This window comes from Mustela lutreola, chromosome 12, assembly GCF_030435805.1.
Source record: "Mustela lutreola isolate mMusLut2 chromosome 12, mMusLut2.pri, whole genome shotgun sequence".
Lineage (NCBI taxonomy): Eukaryota > Metazoa > Chordata > Mammalia > Carnivora > Mustelidae > Mustela > Mustela lutreola.
In genome coordinates, this window is record NC_081301.1 from 85,036,038 (window position 1) to 85,050,964 (window position 14,927).

The 14,927-nt window shown below is 40.5% G+C and overlaps 1 protein-coding gene across 1 annotated transcript in view; it reads right to left on the reverse strand.

Moving 5' to 3' along the window:
* Window positions 1–14,927, reverse strand: part of RORB (RAR related orphan receptor B) — a 192,907-nt gene that overhangs the window by 54,485 nt on the left and 123,495 nt on the right. The window contains exons 2-3 of the mRNA XM_059142577.1: window positions 5,183–5,268; window positions 683–824 (exon numbers count right to left, since the gene is read on the reverse strand). Of these exons, the coding sequence (XP_058998560.1) occupies window positions 683–824; window positions 5,183–5,268 (228 nt within the window). The remainder of the gene's footprint in view (window positions 1–682; window positions 825–5,182; window positions 5,269–14,927) is intronic.

A 14,927-nucleotide genomic window follows, 5' to 3' on the forward strand; every position in this document is an offset into this window, starting at 1 on the left:
ATTAGTTGAGATGAGTGCTTAAAAATGAAAGCAATACTAGATGAAATTCTTTGTGTGAGTTTATTTGTCCTGTTTCATTAATCTGTGGAATTCAGCTGGGGACCCACCTCCCCCATTTGGGCTGTATTATGAGAAGGACACCACCCACATGGCCTTTTTTAAGACATGGACTTCTGTTACAGCCTTTGCAATTTTCATGATGCTTTCCCAAAATCCATGCCCAACAGCAGAATCCTCTGCTTCCTACAGACATGCAGGTCGTTCCTTAGCATCTCCACGTACCAAGCAACCTATGCACCTGTCAGACTTACCCAGTGACCTAATGGTCCTGGTTTGCCTGAAACTATCCCTGGTTTTGGCTCTGAAAATCTCACATCCTAGGAAACTGTTCCTGCACAGGCAAACCTAGATAGGATCCAACCTAGGCCTATGTGGCTCTCACCAAGCCTTGTTAGCACAGTTCGCTCCATGAACAACAGGAAAGTCTTTCCTTTCTTCCTATTTCAGAGGCAATACAGTATTTTTATACTTTCTTATCTTCTTCATGTACAACCAGCCCATGGTTTTCTTTTCTTTTATCCCCAATTCCCTTTGTCTAGAATCCTTCCGGTGGCTTAAACAGACTCCAGCAAAGCATCCATGTGAAAGCCTTTAAGTAAGAAATAGGAACGCAGTGTCTTACCATCTCTCGACATTCCTAGGGCAAGACACTTTTGCAGTCGGCAGTGCTGGCAACGGTTTCTGTTGGTTCTGTCGATTAAACAGTTTCTCTGCCGTGGGCAGGAGTAAGAGGCATTGTTTTGTTGGCTCCTCCTAAAGAATCCCTAGAAGCAAAAAGAGAATGGGAGGGAGGTGGATCTATAAGAAGGAAAATGGAGAAAATTAACATATACCTTTGCTACGTTTTCTACAGTGACTGTAACTGGGTTTAAGTAAAAAAAAAAAAATTTTTTTTGGACACTTCTCCTTGGTTAGCTTACAGATGTTTGCACTGGGGAAATGTGTACTATCTGCAGAGAGATGAAGGTGTCTTTCATTCATTCATTTAATCAATGTTTACTTAAGACGTCTGTGACCTGGACGGATCTCTGCAAAGAAAACCAGAACATAGCTCCTTCCTTCAAAGAGGAGGGCGTGGGGAAGGAGTGGCAAAGGACAGCGTGATTACCAAGCCGAATGCGACAAAACACGAGGGGGACAATAATGCAACCTTACAGCAAGTGCAAGGGGGCGGGGAAAAGAACTTGGGCTGTTGGTCGCAATAGCTGTACTGAGGAGGGTGGGCCCAGTGTGTACCATCACCTTCCTATAGTTCCTAAGATGCACACTCACCTATTTGAAAAATTTTAAATTTGGCCAGAATGCATCTGGAAGGTTGTTTTTTTTTAATATCAGTGATGTCCCTTATAATTAACCTCATCTCTAAATAAAGGAAATATGGTATATACATTGTTCATTAAAAATCAGCAAAAATAAAAGCTGAACACATGCTCTTTGCTTGGCCTCAGGCTCGGGAGATGTAGGAGGTTTTCCTACAAGTAAGTCTGGGTCTTTCTGGTACAAACGTAACTGCCATGGACTGTACATAACCCTTCTAGATAAATCCACAGCTGAGTTAATCATTTAAAAAATTCTTTGGATACCCTTGCCTTAATTAGAAAACCCTACAGGGGAAAATCTGTGTTTCCTTAGTTATCAACAGCAGGATAGAGCAGGGCTGGGTCTACGGTCACAGCTAGTGAGGCACCCATCTTGGCCATAAAATTTAAGAGGAGCCAAAAAACTTGTTAATCAGGATAAGTAATATTTTAACACAATATATTGAGAATCAACATAAATGCAAAACACCCCAACAAGTTCAAAGAGGATCAAGATTATCGATTTTCTTTCAGTTTGGGGCTCTCCTACAGCGTGGCCTGGCACGTGAAGAGAGCTCGGCCACTCTTGTGAGGAACTTCAGAAATAGATGTGTGGTGCGTATCTTTTTAGAGAGTAAAAATGCCAACCAGTTTTGTGTTTAAGCTCCAAGTCATTCAAAACAAGGACTCTGGTGCCCACAGGCCCACGTGTATTGCTTACATAATGGACCAGCGATGGCAGAAGGAGCTATCTAATTGTCTAGTTCGAATGAATTCATGGAGCCTTTAAAATGGAGCTCACATCCAATCCCCAGGGATCGAAATGATGTACTCCCTACACAAATGGCTCCTGACATACAATGGTTCAATTTATGATGTTTTGACTTTACATGTGGAGCGAAAGCAGTGCGCGTTCAGTAGAAACCATACTTTGAATTTGGATCTTTTCCCAGGCTAGTGAGAGGCAGTATGGTGCTCTCTTGTGATGCTGGGCAGGGCTGTAGCCCCAGCTCCCAGTCAGCCTGGCAATCACGAGGGTCAACAATCCCCTATACTCACAGCCATTCTGGTTTTCACTTTCAGTATGTTATTCAATAAATTACATAAGATACTCGACACTTTATTATAAAGTGGGCTTTGTGACTTTACCCAACTATAAGCTAATGTAAGTGTTCTGGGCACACTTAAGGTGGGTGACGCGAAGCCTCGATGTTTGGTAGGTTAAGTGTATTAAATGCATTTTTGACTTCAGGTATTTTCAACTCACCCTGAGTTTGTTAGGGACATAACCCCTATGCAGGTCAAGGAAGATGTATACCATCAAAGCAGTCAGAAGCCATAACTTCGGCCCATCAGTCTTGATAAAAGAGGACTTTGAATTTATATTTTAAGAAAGCATTGGTGGTTTTTATCTTTGGATGCTTTAGTGCCACTTAGCAAAAGAGCTGACAGAGAAGACTTTTGAAGTCATAGCCACAGTCCTAATTTAAGGTCAATTTGACATTAATTATGAGGCTTTTCTTGCTTATCTGTTGTTCATTATTGCAAATGAGGTCTTTGGCATAAAAAAGAGATTCTGTTTCAAGTTTTATTGAATGAGGAGGGATTTGAATAAGTGCACAAGCTGAATTGATGTTATTTGAAATGGGCTGTTTATGTTGACTCAAGAACCATATTATGAAAATTCAGAGGTTGATAGTGAACGTACTGATTCCGACATCTTATTCTGAGCCGTTTCTTGAGTTTTCTATTTGGAGAAATATGCAGCAGATTGACACATGTGGGTTTTCCCAGGACATAAAAAAAAAAAAGTAATGTCATGTACAATGTCATTCTGGCTACACCTTTAGAATATGGTTCTGAATGGCAATGTAGTTTCTAGTATTGGATCTTTTCCCTTTAAACAGAAAAGATGACAGGAACCTACACACTTGTTTCTGGCTATTGACCTGTTCGAATATCTTTGTTTCAGAGTCAAGTCTTCTGGAAATTACTGTTTAAGATGTTTTGCTTTTTAACATGAGCATACACTCATATTTTGAAATCGGGTGTTTTCTTAATAGAGCTTATATGTCGAAACACAAAACATCCACACTTTGACACTGGTTAAAAAAAAAAAAAAATGTATATGGTGGTTACTTTGTAAACCAGACCAGAGGCCTTAACATTGCATAATAAACCAACACAGTGGTGGGAATGCTTTCCCTGGAGGGTTCAGATTCTTAAATTGTTAATGTCACGAAGAAAACTATTTGTCTAAGGAGAATAAAAAATCGCTGATTTGTAATTTTGCTTGTTTCTTCTGATGAAGAAGAACTGCATTAAATTGGGTAACACACAGTTCTCAGCTGTAGGTCTGCAGAGGACCAGAACGCAGCGCAAGTCTCACGCCCTTCCAATACGGATGATCACTCACCACTTTGAAAGCAGGTCAGTGTATCGACAGGTCAGTCACATTCATGTTATTCTCCCCTCTCTGTCCTTTTCCCACTTTATTTTCATTTATTTTTCTTTTCTTCCTCCCAGTTTCAGTTCCAGGAATCATACTTTTTTGAGACTATTATGAAGACATGGCCAGTTTTTCACATACCACGACTATCTGACCGTTACGGTGAGTTTCATTTCACATGTTTTTGAGTCTGTTAATATTAAGGCTTGTTCTTAGAATCTATGGTTGTGGTACATCTCCTTCAGTCTTAATTTTTTAAGTCATCTTTCTACCCAACGTGGGGCTCGAGCTCAAAACCCTGAGATCAAGAGTCATGTACTCCACCAACTGAGCCAGCCAGGGGCCCCTGTCTACCGGTCTTCAATTAATTAATGAGTCGCTCTGCTTCCATCTTTGATCAAAAATATGATTGCTTTTGCCAGTAACTTTGCAACATGCCATTTTTCACTCGCAGAGTGTAGCTACATTTTCTGTGTTCTGGTGACACTTTGCCCTTTGAAATTAGGTGTGGAATTGTTTTTTTATTTCCTCCGTGGTGTTTTGCCCCTCATTCCCACCCCCCCTTCTAAGGAAGAATTGAAAAAAACTTACTGTGAACTTTCAAGTTTCTCTTATTTCAGATTAGGTCTGTGTTAACTGTGATTTTCAACTTTGTATTTTAAGAGCAACTTGCTCATAGGAATTGGTCTTTGGAAGGGTTGGTTCAATCTCTCCTTGGAGAAGAACACTAGATTGAGAATAAAAATCCTGTGTTTTTGGCCATACTCTGTCACTAACTAGATCAGTGACATTGGCCTAATGGCATGATCTTGTTTATACCTCACTCACTGAAAGATGAGGAGGTTGGGGCAGATAATTTTTAACTAATTTAGAGTCTGGTATACTTCTGACATTCTATGCTTCTACTTTTATTTTTCTGGAATGTGAGAATAAAAGATGGTCCTGTGCATACTGCAACTGTTACCTGTGACTTTCTCAAGCAGATTAATAAATCTAGGCCATTGGCTTGCAATCTTTAACCTTTAGTAGTTTCACCTAGTAATCAACACCCTTGAGTTTACTAAAGACAGTACTGTTAAAACAGGAAGAGGCTGTATTTCTATCTGTAAATGTGACTAAGTCAAGCTTTTAAAATCCATTTTTAAAAATCCATTTTTAAGTAGCTGCTGACCAGGTATGCAACCACGAAAAAGAAGGAAGGCCAAAGAACAGAAAACCAACCCAGCCACACACCAAGCAGAAGCTCCCATGGGTCAGCAGCAAGCACAAGCACCCTTCAGCCCTCTTTGAAAAGATGTCACCACGCGCATGGGGAGGTATACCGATGCCTGAGGCAAACACGATGCCTGGCCAGTGCTGTGTTCAAGCCCCCTACCTTGCAGCCTTCACACGTGATCACTCCGTAGTGGATCCCGGAGGACTTATCGCCACAAATTTTGCATGGTATCACTTCAATTTGTGCTGAAAGGGGAAAAGACACATTTTGAGTTTCATCCTTTTGCTCTCCTGTCTCCATCCCCACCTCTTCCCAGCATGACCTTAGGATTTGAGGACGCTGGAGTGGGGTCGCCCACCACTCCTGGAGAGAAAGGACAGCCATCTACCACCGTTTGCTTTGTTTTTCTAAAACTGAAATATATAAGCAGGGATCAGAAGTTTTCTAAACTCTTAGTTCACTGCTTCCTCTTTTTTAAGCTTGACCTGGTTACTAAGTTGACTCAAAATCCCTTGAACCTGTGGCTTTGGTTCTCTTATTTTGCACTTCAAACACGAGGTCACTGAGAGCTATCCCATGCCTCATTTCAATAGCATTTTAAATAAGTAAATAAAGCAAAACTGGAAGGGATGGTGGAGGCTTTATACATGATGTGGCTGGACGTTTACTGGTGAAAATGTCAACGGAGACAATATGTATTGATCATACTCCACATGACCACGAAACTAATAAAAGTTATCGACACAAGATATTATAAATTAAGGACACAAATAATTTCACTAATATAACAAAATTAATCCATGGAGAAATCAGGGGAAAATGATAAAAACAGGTGGCTACTATGACTTTAATATAAACAAAGTAATTTCATGGGGATGAAGACATCTGGGCTGAGTTTGAAGATTGTGTACGATGAGGTTAGGCCGATGTGAAGGGCAAAGGGCATTTCTGCCAGCATTTCTTCTGGAACAGAAGAGATCTGGAGTGACAGTGCCTCATGATCATTGACAATGGCTCACAGACAACTCAGCTCTACTGGAAACGTGGGCCATGTGGTTGGGTAGAGGGAGTGATAGGAGATTATGGAGTTCCTGGGAGTTAGTAGAGGAATTTTCACCTGATGCCACTGGCCATAAGGATTCAAGGAAGGGAACAGGGTGAAGACATGTTGGAAGTGGTGGTTTGGGTCCTTCAGAAGGGTGGGTTCAGCCAGTTGAACAAAATGAAGCAGAAGACCAATTCAAAGGCTATTCCAAAGCTGGTGTTAGGAGATCAAAGTATGGACTACATCAGTGGCAGGAGAAACGGAGAGAAGAAGCAAATAGGAATTTCAATTGGGATCAACAGAAGAAAGGACACAGAGGTGGAGACTGATGGAGAATCAAAGGTGACTTCAGCTTCACCCTTGAGGGTCAGGTTCAACAGCAGGTTTGACACAAATGGGGCTGCTGGTAAGGCAACTACTTTGTGGAATGTGGTGGAGCATGGGATTTCCATCTCGCCTGTGGGCACAGGTAGGCACCTGTAGATGGAAACTTGTGGAAAGATGATTTTAAGTCATCAGCATTGAGGTTATGGATGAATCCATGAGATAAACTTTATTTAGAATATAGTAATTCCTATGTCTCTGGTAGTATTCTAAGTGCTGTTAAAATTGTACACACCAGGAAGAGCTGCTATTCCTGTTCCCAATTTAAAATAATTATGCAAAATATGCCTCAAAATGCTTTGTACATCAATCTGCCGTTTGGATGCTTTTCTACAGTTTCTCACCCTGGAATATACAAAACAGATAAATGTAAGACATAACCCTCTTTCTCTTATTGTTTTGCATTTTTTAAAAAGAGAATACTTAGCTTTAGGAGAGTGTATTCAATTTTTTGAAACCAAGTATTTCATGGTAAGTTCAAGTCATCTTTATGAGCAAAAAATTCAGCATTATGGCCCTATTTTTCGTATGAGAAAACTGAGGATCGAAGTGGTTAATGATGCCCTTGAGCTGGTTTGGGAGATGGCAACTAGAAATTAGCCAGCTTTCCCAATACTTTGTTCAATAACCCTTTCCCTGCCTACCTCAGGTTTCGGACATGAATACAATTTTGAATTCCTATATTAGTCCAATAGCACCAGCCAGAGATAATGATAAAAACATCAGGAGATGAGACAAAGTCAACTAAAACAGTTATGAGCCTAAGTATTTATATTAGTTCTGTTCCTTTAGCTTTCAAATGAGATGAACTGGTAATTGTTTTCAAGGTTTTGTGATGGGGGAAAAATGTGAGAGTTGATGTAATTCTATTCTCTTTTCCTGGATTCCTGTCCTTAATCTGTTACTGATTGGGTCCACGGCCAAGACCAAATTCTTGTTCTTTGGTTTATCAAGTTTAGCTGACAAACGTCATAGATTGGTGAAGATTAAATGAGATATTTTATGTGAAGTGCCTTGCAAAGAGTAAAGAACTACAAAATGTCAGTCTTCATCAGCATCAGAACTATTGTTAGCTGGTATTTCTAATGCTATTGGACAAGAATTATGACAGACCACGTTATTATTCCTCTATTACAAAATCTTATTTAAGAAACTCAAAAGAGTGACACTATACATTATTTGTACTTTTTTTTTTTAAGTGATAACCTTTCAAACAGGGGATTCTTTATAATGATTACAAAACTGACTAAAAATAACAGGTATCCGCTGTACAGTTGTTAGGCGTCTATGATATTAAGTCAGAGGCACTCTTTGCATAAATTACTCCCCAGGGAGTAACTTACACGTGGGAAGAATCTGCTTCAATAAGTTCTTAATTATAAAATGATCTAACTCTAAAGGAAATGAAAATAGAGGTAATTTGCCCCCCAGGGTGTGAGAAGATGTTTTTGAAAGCCACAAAGGTTATCTTATACAACTTGGAAAATACAAATGGGAGAAGGAATGATTCGATAGAGCATCTGCATATTTATACATATTTATTATCCCAGCTCAACGTGTAATCCTGAAGAACCATAAACATTTTAACAGTATTTTTAAAGAGAAAGAAAAGGGCATATGTGTGTTGCTATGTGTAGGAAGGCATTATCAACTGGAAACCAAGGACTGTTTTTACCTATCATGGCAGAACAGGTCATCTGAGGCGTATTATAGGTAAAGATAAATTTAAATAATTTAAAGGACTAATCCTATTCCTTTGCCTTCGTTTAAAAAAATACTGCTTCTGCGCTACAACATCACAACTCGTCCTATGTATTTTATAAAGCACGTCTTCAAGGCAGAGAATTTCGGACACTGATTAGGACAACGAGGACGTTACTGCTCCAATGGACACTTCTAAACGTCCTGCCAGTACTCCAGGCACGGTCTGGTAGGCAGTTATCTTGCAGTGAACGCAGATCTGCAGACATGCTATTTATCACAGGTCCAAGCTGAACGTCCAGGGAGGATGTGGTGGCTTGGACCACACCAGCTGTAACAGTGAAGGCGCTCTAAGGTAACTGAAGGGGGAGTTCAACTGTCCTGCTTTTGTGCGACTCGTGGATTAATTCAACAATAGTGTTCTCTGAGAGACAAACACAGAGGAGCCGCGATGCCCTGAGAGACGGCTTGAGATGTGCTCATTTCACAGTTTCCCCATTTCTTATATCTTCTGCTCACTTCCATTTTCCTACTGGCAATCCTCTGTGAAGACTTAACATTTTATTTACCAACTAGATCTTTTTGTTATAAAAGCAATCCTAGATAGTATTTCGGAAATGATATTCATACAATATCAAAGACTATCATGAAAGATTTGAAAGAATTTGATGTTTTACCTTATAAAAGATCACATTAGGAAGTACAATTAGTTTAATACTCCCTGATTTGGCAGGCAGGTCCTATTCGATAATTATCAACTAGTCACAGTTGGTCTCTTCTTTGAAGATGGCAGTTCTCTCTTCTCCCCCTGTCCCCCGGTACCTCCTGAAGGCTCTCCCTTGCTTAGAGCCCCTTACTACAGCAGCGCATGAAGTCACCGTGTGTTCAGTGCTTCCTGAGGATCAAAATGTACATATCTTTTGTTCTGCTCCCTCAGAACCCCCCGCTGCTGAAGGCAGGTGTGAAGTTAGATTAACTAATCCAGGTGAATGCATGCACTAGGAAATGCATCAAAATACCTTCATTCTTAAAAGAATCCACCAGGCATGGTAGTAATAGTGGACTGTTCAGGTACTGTCTGGTTGAAGGAAACTGCGGATGTTCTTGTGGCACTCAATCCCCACTCCAACAACTCAACCTGGCCATTTTTATCATCAGGGCATTTTAAGTCCGTGGAGGAAAGTGTCCAAGTTAAAACAACAAATATATATATATAAAATTTATTTGACAGAGAGGGAGAGAGAGCACAAGTAGGGGGAATGACCAGCAGAGGGAGAGGGAGAACCAGGGTCCCCACTCAGCAGAGTGCTCAACATGGGGCTTGATCCCAGAACCCTAGGATCATAACCTGAGCCAAAGACAGATGCTTAACTGACTGAACCACCCAGGTGCCTCAGGACTTTTTTTAAAAAAAATTTTCTACTGAGACCAAAGATCATTTGTATGACTCCTAAAAGCAGTAGTCCTAATTTTCTTTCTTTCAGTACAACCAAGAGATTCCACATAGTCCCTTTTAAGCAGGAGTGCCTGGGTGGCTCAGCTGGTTAAGTATTTGCCTTCAGCTCAGGTCATGATCTCAGGGTCCAGGGATCAAACCCCACATCAGCTCCCTGCTCAGGGGAGAGTCTGCTCTCCTCCTCCTCTATCTCTCTCTCTCTCATAAATAAAATCTTTAAAAAAAAAAAAAAAAGGCTTTAAGCAATACAGATTTCCCATGTTTGGAGTGAGGAGAAGTAATCAGAATCTTGCGATTGGGGTGGATATATATTTTGGAAGAGATCCGCAAGTGATTCTGCTACAGTGAAGCTCCCTCCCGTTGAGGATTAAATGAATCAAGCTGTGAACTAGGAACTCTGTAGCATGTGAACCACCTGCAAAGGAAATAAAGCCCAGGGACAAGCCTATAATCTGAAATTACTAAGGAGTGACCAAGAAGTTTCTATTTGTTTGCTGACCTTTGGTTTGGGGTTTACTATTAGCATCTTTTGTTTTCTGCTTTTCTTCTTTTTCTTTTTAAAAAGATTTATTCATTTATTTGAGGGGGGCTGGGGCAGAGAGAGAGGGAGAATCTCAAGCAGACGACCCACTGAGAGTGAAGCCAGTGTCAGGGCTCGATCCCAGGACCCTGAGATCATGATCTGAGGTGAAATTAAGAGTCGGATGCCCAGTGGACTGAGCCACCCAGGCACCCCCATTTTTCTTTTCCTGAAGGGAAATAAGAAACATCTGCCCCATCAGCAATAACTTCCATTCCTGGATACCGGGTTTACCCCTCAGTTTCTGTTTCCCAGAATTTTAGTTATGCTAAAAGTGGGCAGAGCAGGAAAAACTCTTACTGTCTGAGTGAAGCAAAATTTGCACATACAAAACTTCCAATAAGGTTGACTATTTTGGTTAAAATTCCTTTTGCACATGGTCTCAGTAGTTGTGTAAGTTGCGGCTCACCTACCGTTTGTGGCAAGTCCTAATTAAAATCCCTGTTCATAGTCCCTCCCTCTCTCACTGGCAGACTGGTAAGTTTCTACCTCTATCAGGCATACAATCTTCTGATGTCACAGAAGAGCAAACCTACAGGATAAAGCGAGTATTTCTAAGATCTGGTTTCAGTGCAACTCTGATTTATCAGAAAAGAGCGGAAGTGTGGAAAAATGAGACCCTTAGGAAAAAAGCAGAAGTCTTTGAGCTTTTATATCACGCTATGTGATGACTCTAAAAGATTCCTGACATCGGATCAGGTCTGCGTTCACGTGTGTCTCAATGGGGCGCACAGCATCTTTAATCCCAGCTTCCTGCTTAAATACCAAAACCAGTGCATGCAACTCAGTACACTCTAATTCCTACGAGAATTCCTCTAATTCCTCTATCAGCATTTGGGATCTCCTTTTCTTCTTAAACTCTCCTCTGTAATATTCTGGGTGGTAGACTGTGTGAACCTTTGGTTCCATTCAGTTTAGACAGACAGCTTCTGAATGACCTGCAGGTAACATTTATTTTTATATTATTATATCCCATATGTCACTGGGAACAAGATTAAGAAAAAATTGCTATCATATGAGAATGGCAAAAAATGATTTTTTTCAAAGGCCTGATTTATAGGATTATCATGAAGGGCTTGATTTATCTTCCAGAGGAACATTGTGCCCCAAAGAGTTGCTTGCTGACTAACTCCTCAATAGACCAAAACAACAGAGAACGAGAATGAGACCAACAAAGGACAGTAGCAGCAATTAGTATCATCATCAATAGCAATTACTGAGAGTAAGTTAAATATCCCCCTTGGAAGTCGTAGTGGTTTTAAACTCATTATTTATGAATTGATTCCCATTAGCTACATCTTATCCTATCAGAGTTTTAATTACAACAAGATAATGTGTGTTTAGGATCTGACATCATTCAGGATAAAAGAGTCATGTCTTTGGTGACCACCCACAGTGTGGTCTGCACACCAGTGGCACTGGCACGACCTGGGGGCATGTCAGAAATGCCTTGAATCAAGACTTTCCCAAGACCAACTGAATCAGAATTTGCTTTTTAACAAGCTGCCTAGGACAGCATTCAGGTTTAAGAACTGCCCAGTGATGTCCAGGCAATTACAGCTGTAGCTATTCTGAGAACTAATGGAATTTTTAATTTCTCTGGCATTAAGGGAAATGAAAAAGTTTATGGCACTCAGGAAAAGGAGTTTCTACTGTTGTCTGTTAGGTATATCTCTTTTGTTCAAAAGGCAGGAGGAAGGACACTCAAAGAATTTGTTACAAAAAACCCTTGTCATTAATTGACAAGGCAGAAGAAAGAGAAGCCAGTGTATGACCAGAAACATCTTGCATTACTGTAATTAACACTCGGTGTACTGGGTTTCCTTTACAGATTTTAACGATTGTCAGCTGGGTCTACATCTCTTCACACTGTAACCCTGTGTGGTAGTATGTCTCCTCCCCACCCCCCGCCCCGCTTTCTGCAGACCTGTTTTTGGGGTCTGACCACTACTAGCTCACTCACTGGATGCTCTTCAAAAAAAGCCTTTCAAGGAGATTTTAAAAAGTAGTTTTTCTATTTTAAATTTTTAATCACACAAAGTTTACTCCATTTTGGTGGAGATAAGGAGGTCAAACAGTATTTGCAAAGAGATGAGCTCATTTCAGCTCTCTGTGGTAATCCTGGAGAGGATACCTTCGGAAGACTACCCCATCTGGAGGAGCCATATTCACTAACACAGAGCTCAGTAGTCATGATGGTTTCTCACTGCATTCCTCCCATCCATCATCACGCTGTCCTGAGCCCTACGATCAAAGTGTGGTCCCTCACCAGCTCACTAGAAATTCAGGCCTTAGGGGCACTTGGGTGGCTCAGTTGGTTGAGCGACTGCCTTCGGCTCAGGTCATGATCCCAGAATCCCGGGATCGAGCCTGCATCCAGCTCCCAGCTCCATGAGGAGTCTGCTTCTCCCTCTGACCTTCTCCCCTGTCATTCTCTCACTCTCTATCAAATAAATAAAATCTTTAAAAATAAAAAAAAAAAAAAGGGGGCGCCTGGGTGGCTTGGTTGGTTGAGCCGCTGCCTTCGGCTTGGGTCATGGTCTCAGGGTCCTGGGATCAAGTCCCGCATCGGGCTCTCTGCTCAGCGGGGAGCCTGCTTCCTCCTCTCTCTCTCTCTGCCTGCCTCTCTGCCTACTTGTGATCTCCTCTGTCAAATAAATAAATAAAATCTTTTAAAAAAAAAAACTTAAAAAAAAAAAAAAGAAATTTAGGCCTTAGTTTCTACCTTGGACCAAGATAATCAGAATCTGCATTGTAACAATGTTTCTGTGATTCATACAGTGAAATTTGAGAAGTCTTGGAAGAAAGAAAGAGAAGGTATTCTATAATTTAACTCTCAGAGTGTCTACCCCTAAACCACAACTCCATGTGAGGAGACTTTCATCTCAAAAAAAAAAAAAAAAAGACATGGGGCACCCGGCTGGCTTAATCGGAAGAGCATGTGACTCCTGATATCAGGGTCATGAACTTGATTCCCACATGGGAGTACAGAAATTACTTAAATAAATTTTAAAAACTTAAAAGGAGATGTGTATTCTTGAGAGCTAATTTTTTTCAGTTATAAAAAGAAGAAAACAGCGATTATTTTGCTTCAGTGAAAAACCAGTCTCTCTGCGGTTCCTTCTTTTGTTTCTGAGCCTCTTTCTCTAGTCTTCATTTAGCTGAAATCTTCAACAGAAAGCTCATGTTTATGCAGCACCCCTTTCACTGAAGGAGAACAGGAATGGAGAACTCCACACACCAAGTCACACACAGATGACTCAGAGAGAACAGGCAGACTTCATTCCCTTGATAAAAATTCAAAAACAGCAAAATCCCCTCTTTCTGGGAGATGAAAAAATATAGCTTTTCTTTGTTAAATATCAAATTGCATTAAGACAGACGGGAAAAAAATATTAGAAAACAAGAATGTGACCGAGGGCTTCTAACCAAAATATTCAAAGAGTTTTCAAAATTAAAAAAAAAAAAATGGGCAAAAGACCAGAAAAGACACCACAGCAATGATGTATGGATGGCAAATCAGCATATGAGGAGATTTTCAATGTTGTATGTCATTAGGGAATTAGAAATTAAAACAACCTTGTGATGCCACTACACACTTACCAGAATGATTAAAATCTAAAAAACAAAACAAAATGATAATATCAAATGCTGGCAAGGATGCAGAGCAAAAGGAATGCTTATTTGTTGCTGGTGGGAATGCGAAATAGGACAGCAGCTTTGGAAGGAAGTTTGGCAGTTTCTTATAAAACTACATGGTCTGACCATATGACCCAGCAACTGAATTGGCAACCTACATCCACACAAAAACCTTTGCATTAATGTTGCTGGCCACTTTATTCATACTTGCCCCACAAAAGAGATACTCTTTAATAGGTGAGTGGATAAACCAACTACATTGCATCCAGACAAGGAATATCATTCAGTGATTAAAAAGAAGGGAGCTGGGGCACCTGGGTGGCTCAGTGGGTTAAGCCTCTGCCTTCGGCTCAGGTCATGATCTCAGGGTCCTGGGATCGAGCCCTGCATCTGGCTCTCTGCTCAGCAGAGAGCCTGCTTCCTCCTCTCTCTCTCTGCCTGCCTCTGCCTACTTGTGGTCTCTGTCTGTCAAATAAATAAATAAAATCTTAAAAAAAAAAAAAAAAAAGGAAGGGAGCTATGAAGCCATGAAAAGACATGGAAGAATCACATAGGCATAGGGTAAGTGAAAGAAGGCAGTGTAATTCCAACCATATTACATTTTGAAAAAGGCAAAATAGAGACAGTAAGAAAACAAAAAAAATCAGTGCTTGCCACAGATTCAGGGGAAGGAGGGGAATATAAATAGGTGAAACAAAGAATTGTTAGGTTAGTGAAATTATTGTGCATGGTATAATGATGCATAAATATCTATCCATTGGTCAACACCCATAGAATGATACAACATAGAGTAAACCTGATATAAAGTATGGACTGTAGTTAATAATGGATCAGTATGGGCTGCCCCAACTTTTTACTAAACATGCCTCCAGATGCAAGGGACACAAAAGCAAAAATGAACCATTGGGGTTCAAGATAAAAAACCTTCTGCACAGTGGAGGAAACAATCAACAAAACTAAAAGACAACCTACAGAATGGTAGAAGATATTTGCAAATGACATATCAGATTAAGGGCTAGTATCCAAAATCTATAAGGAACGTCTCAAACTCAACACTCATCATCAGGAAAATACAAGTCAAAACCACAGTGAGAGACCA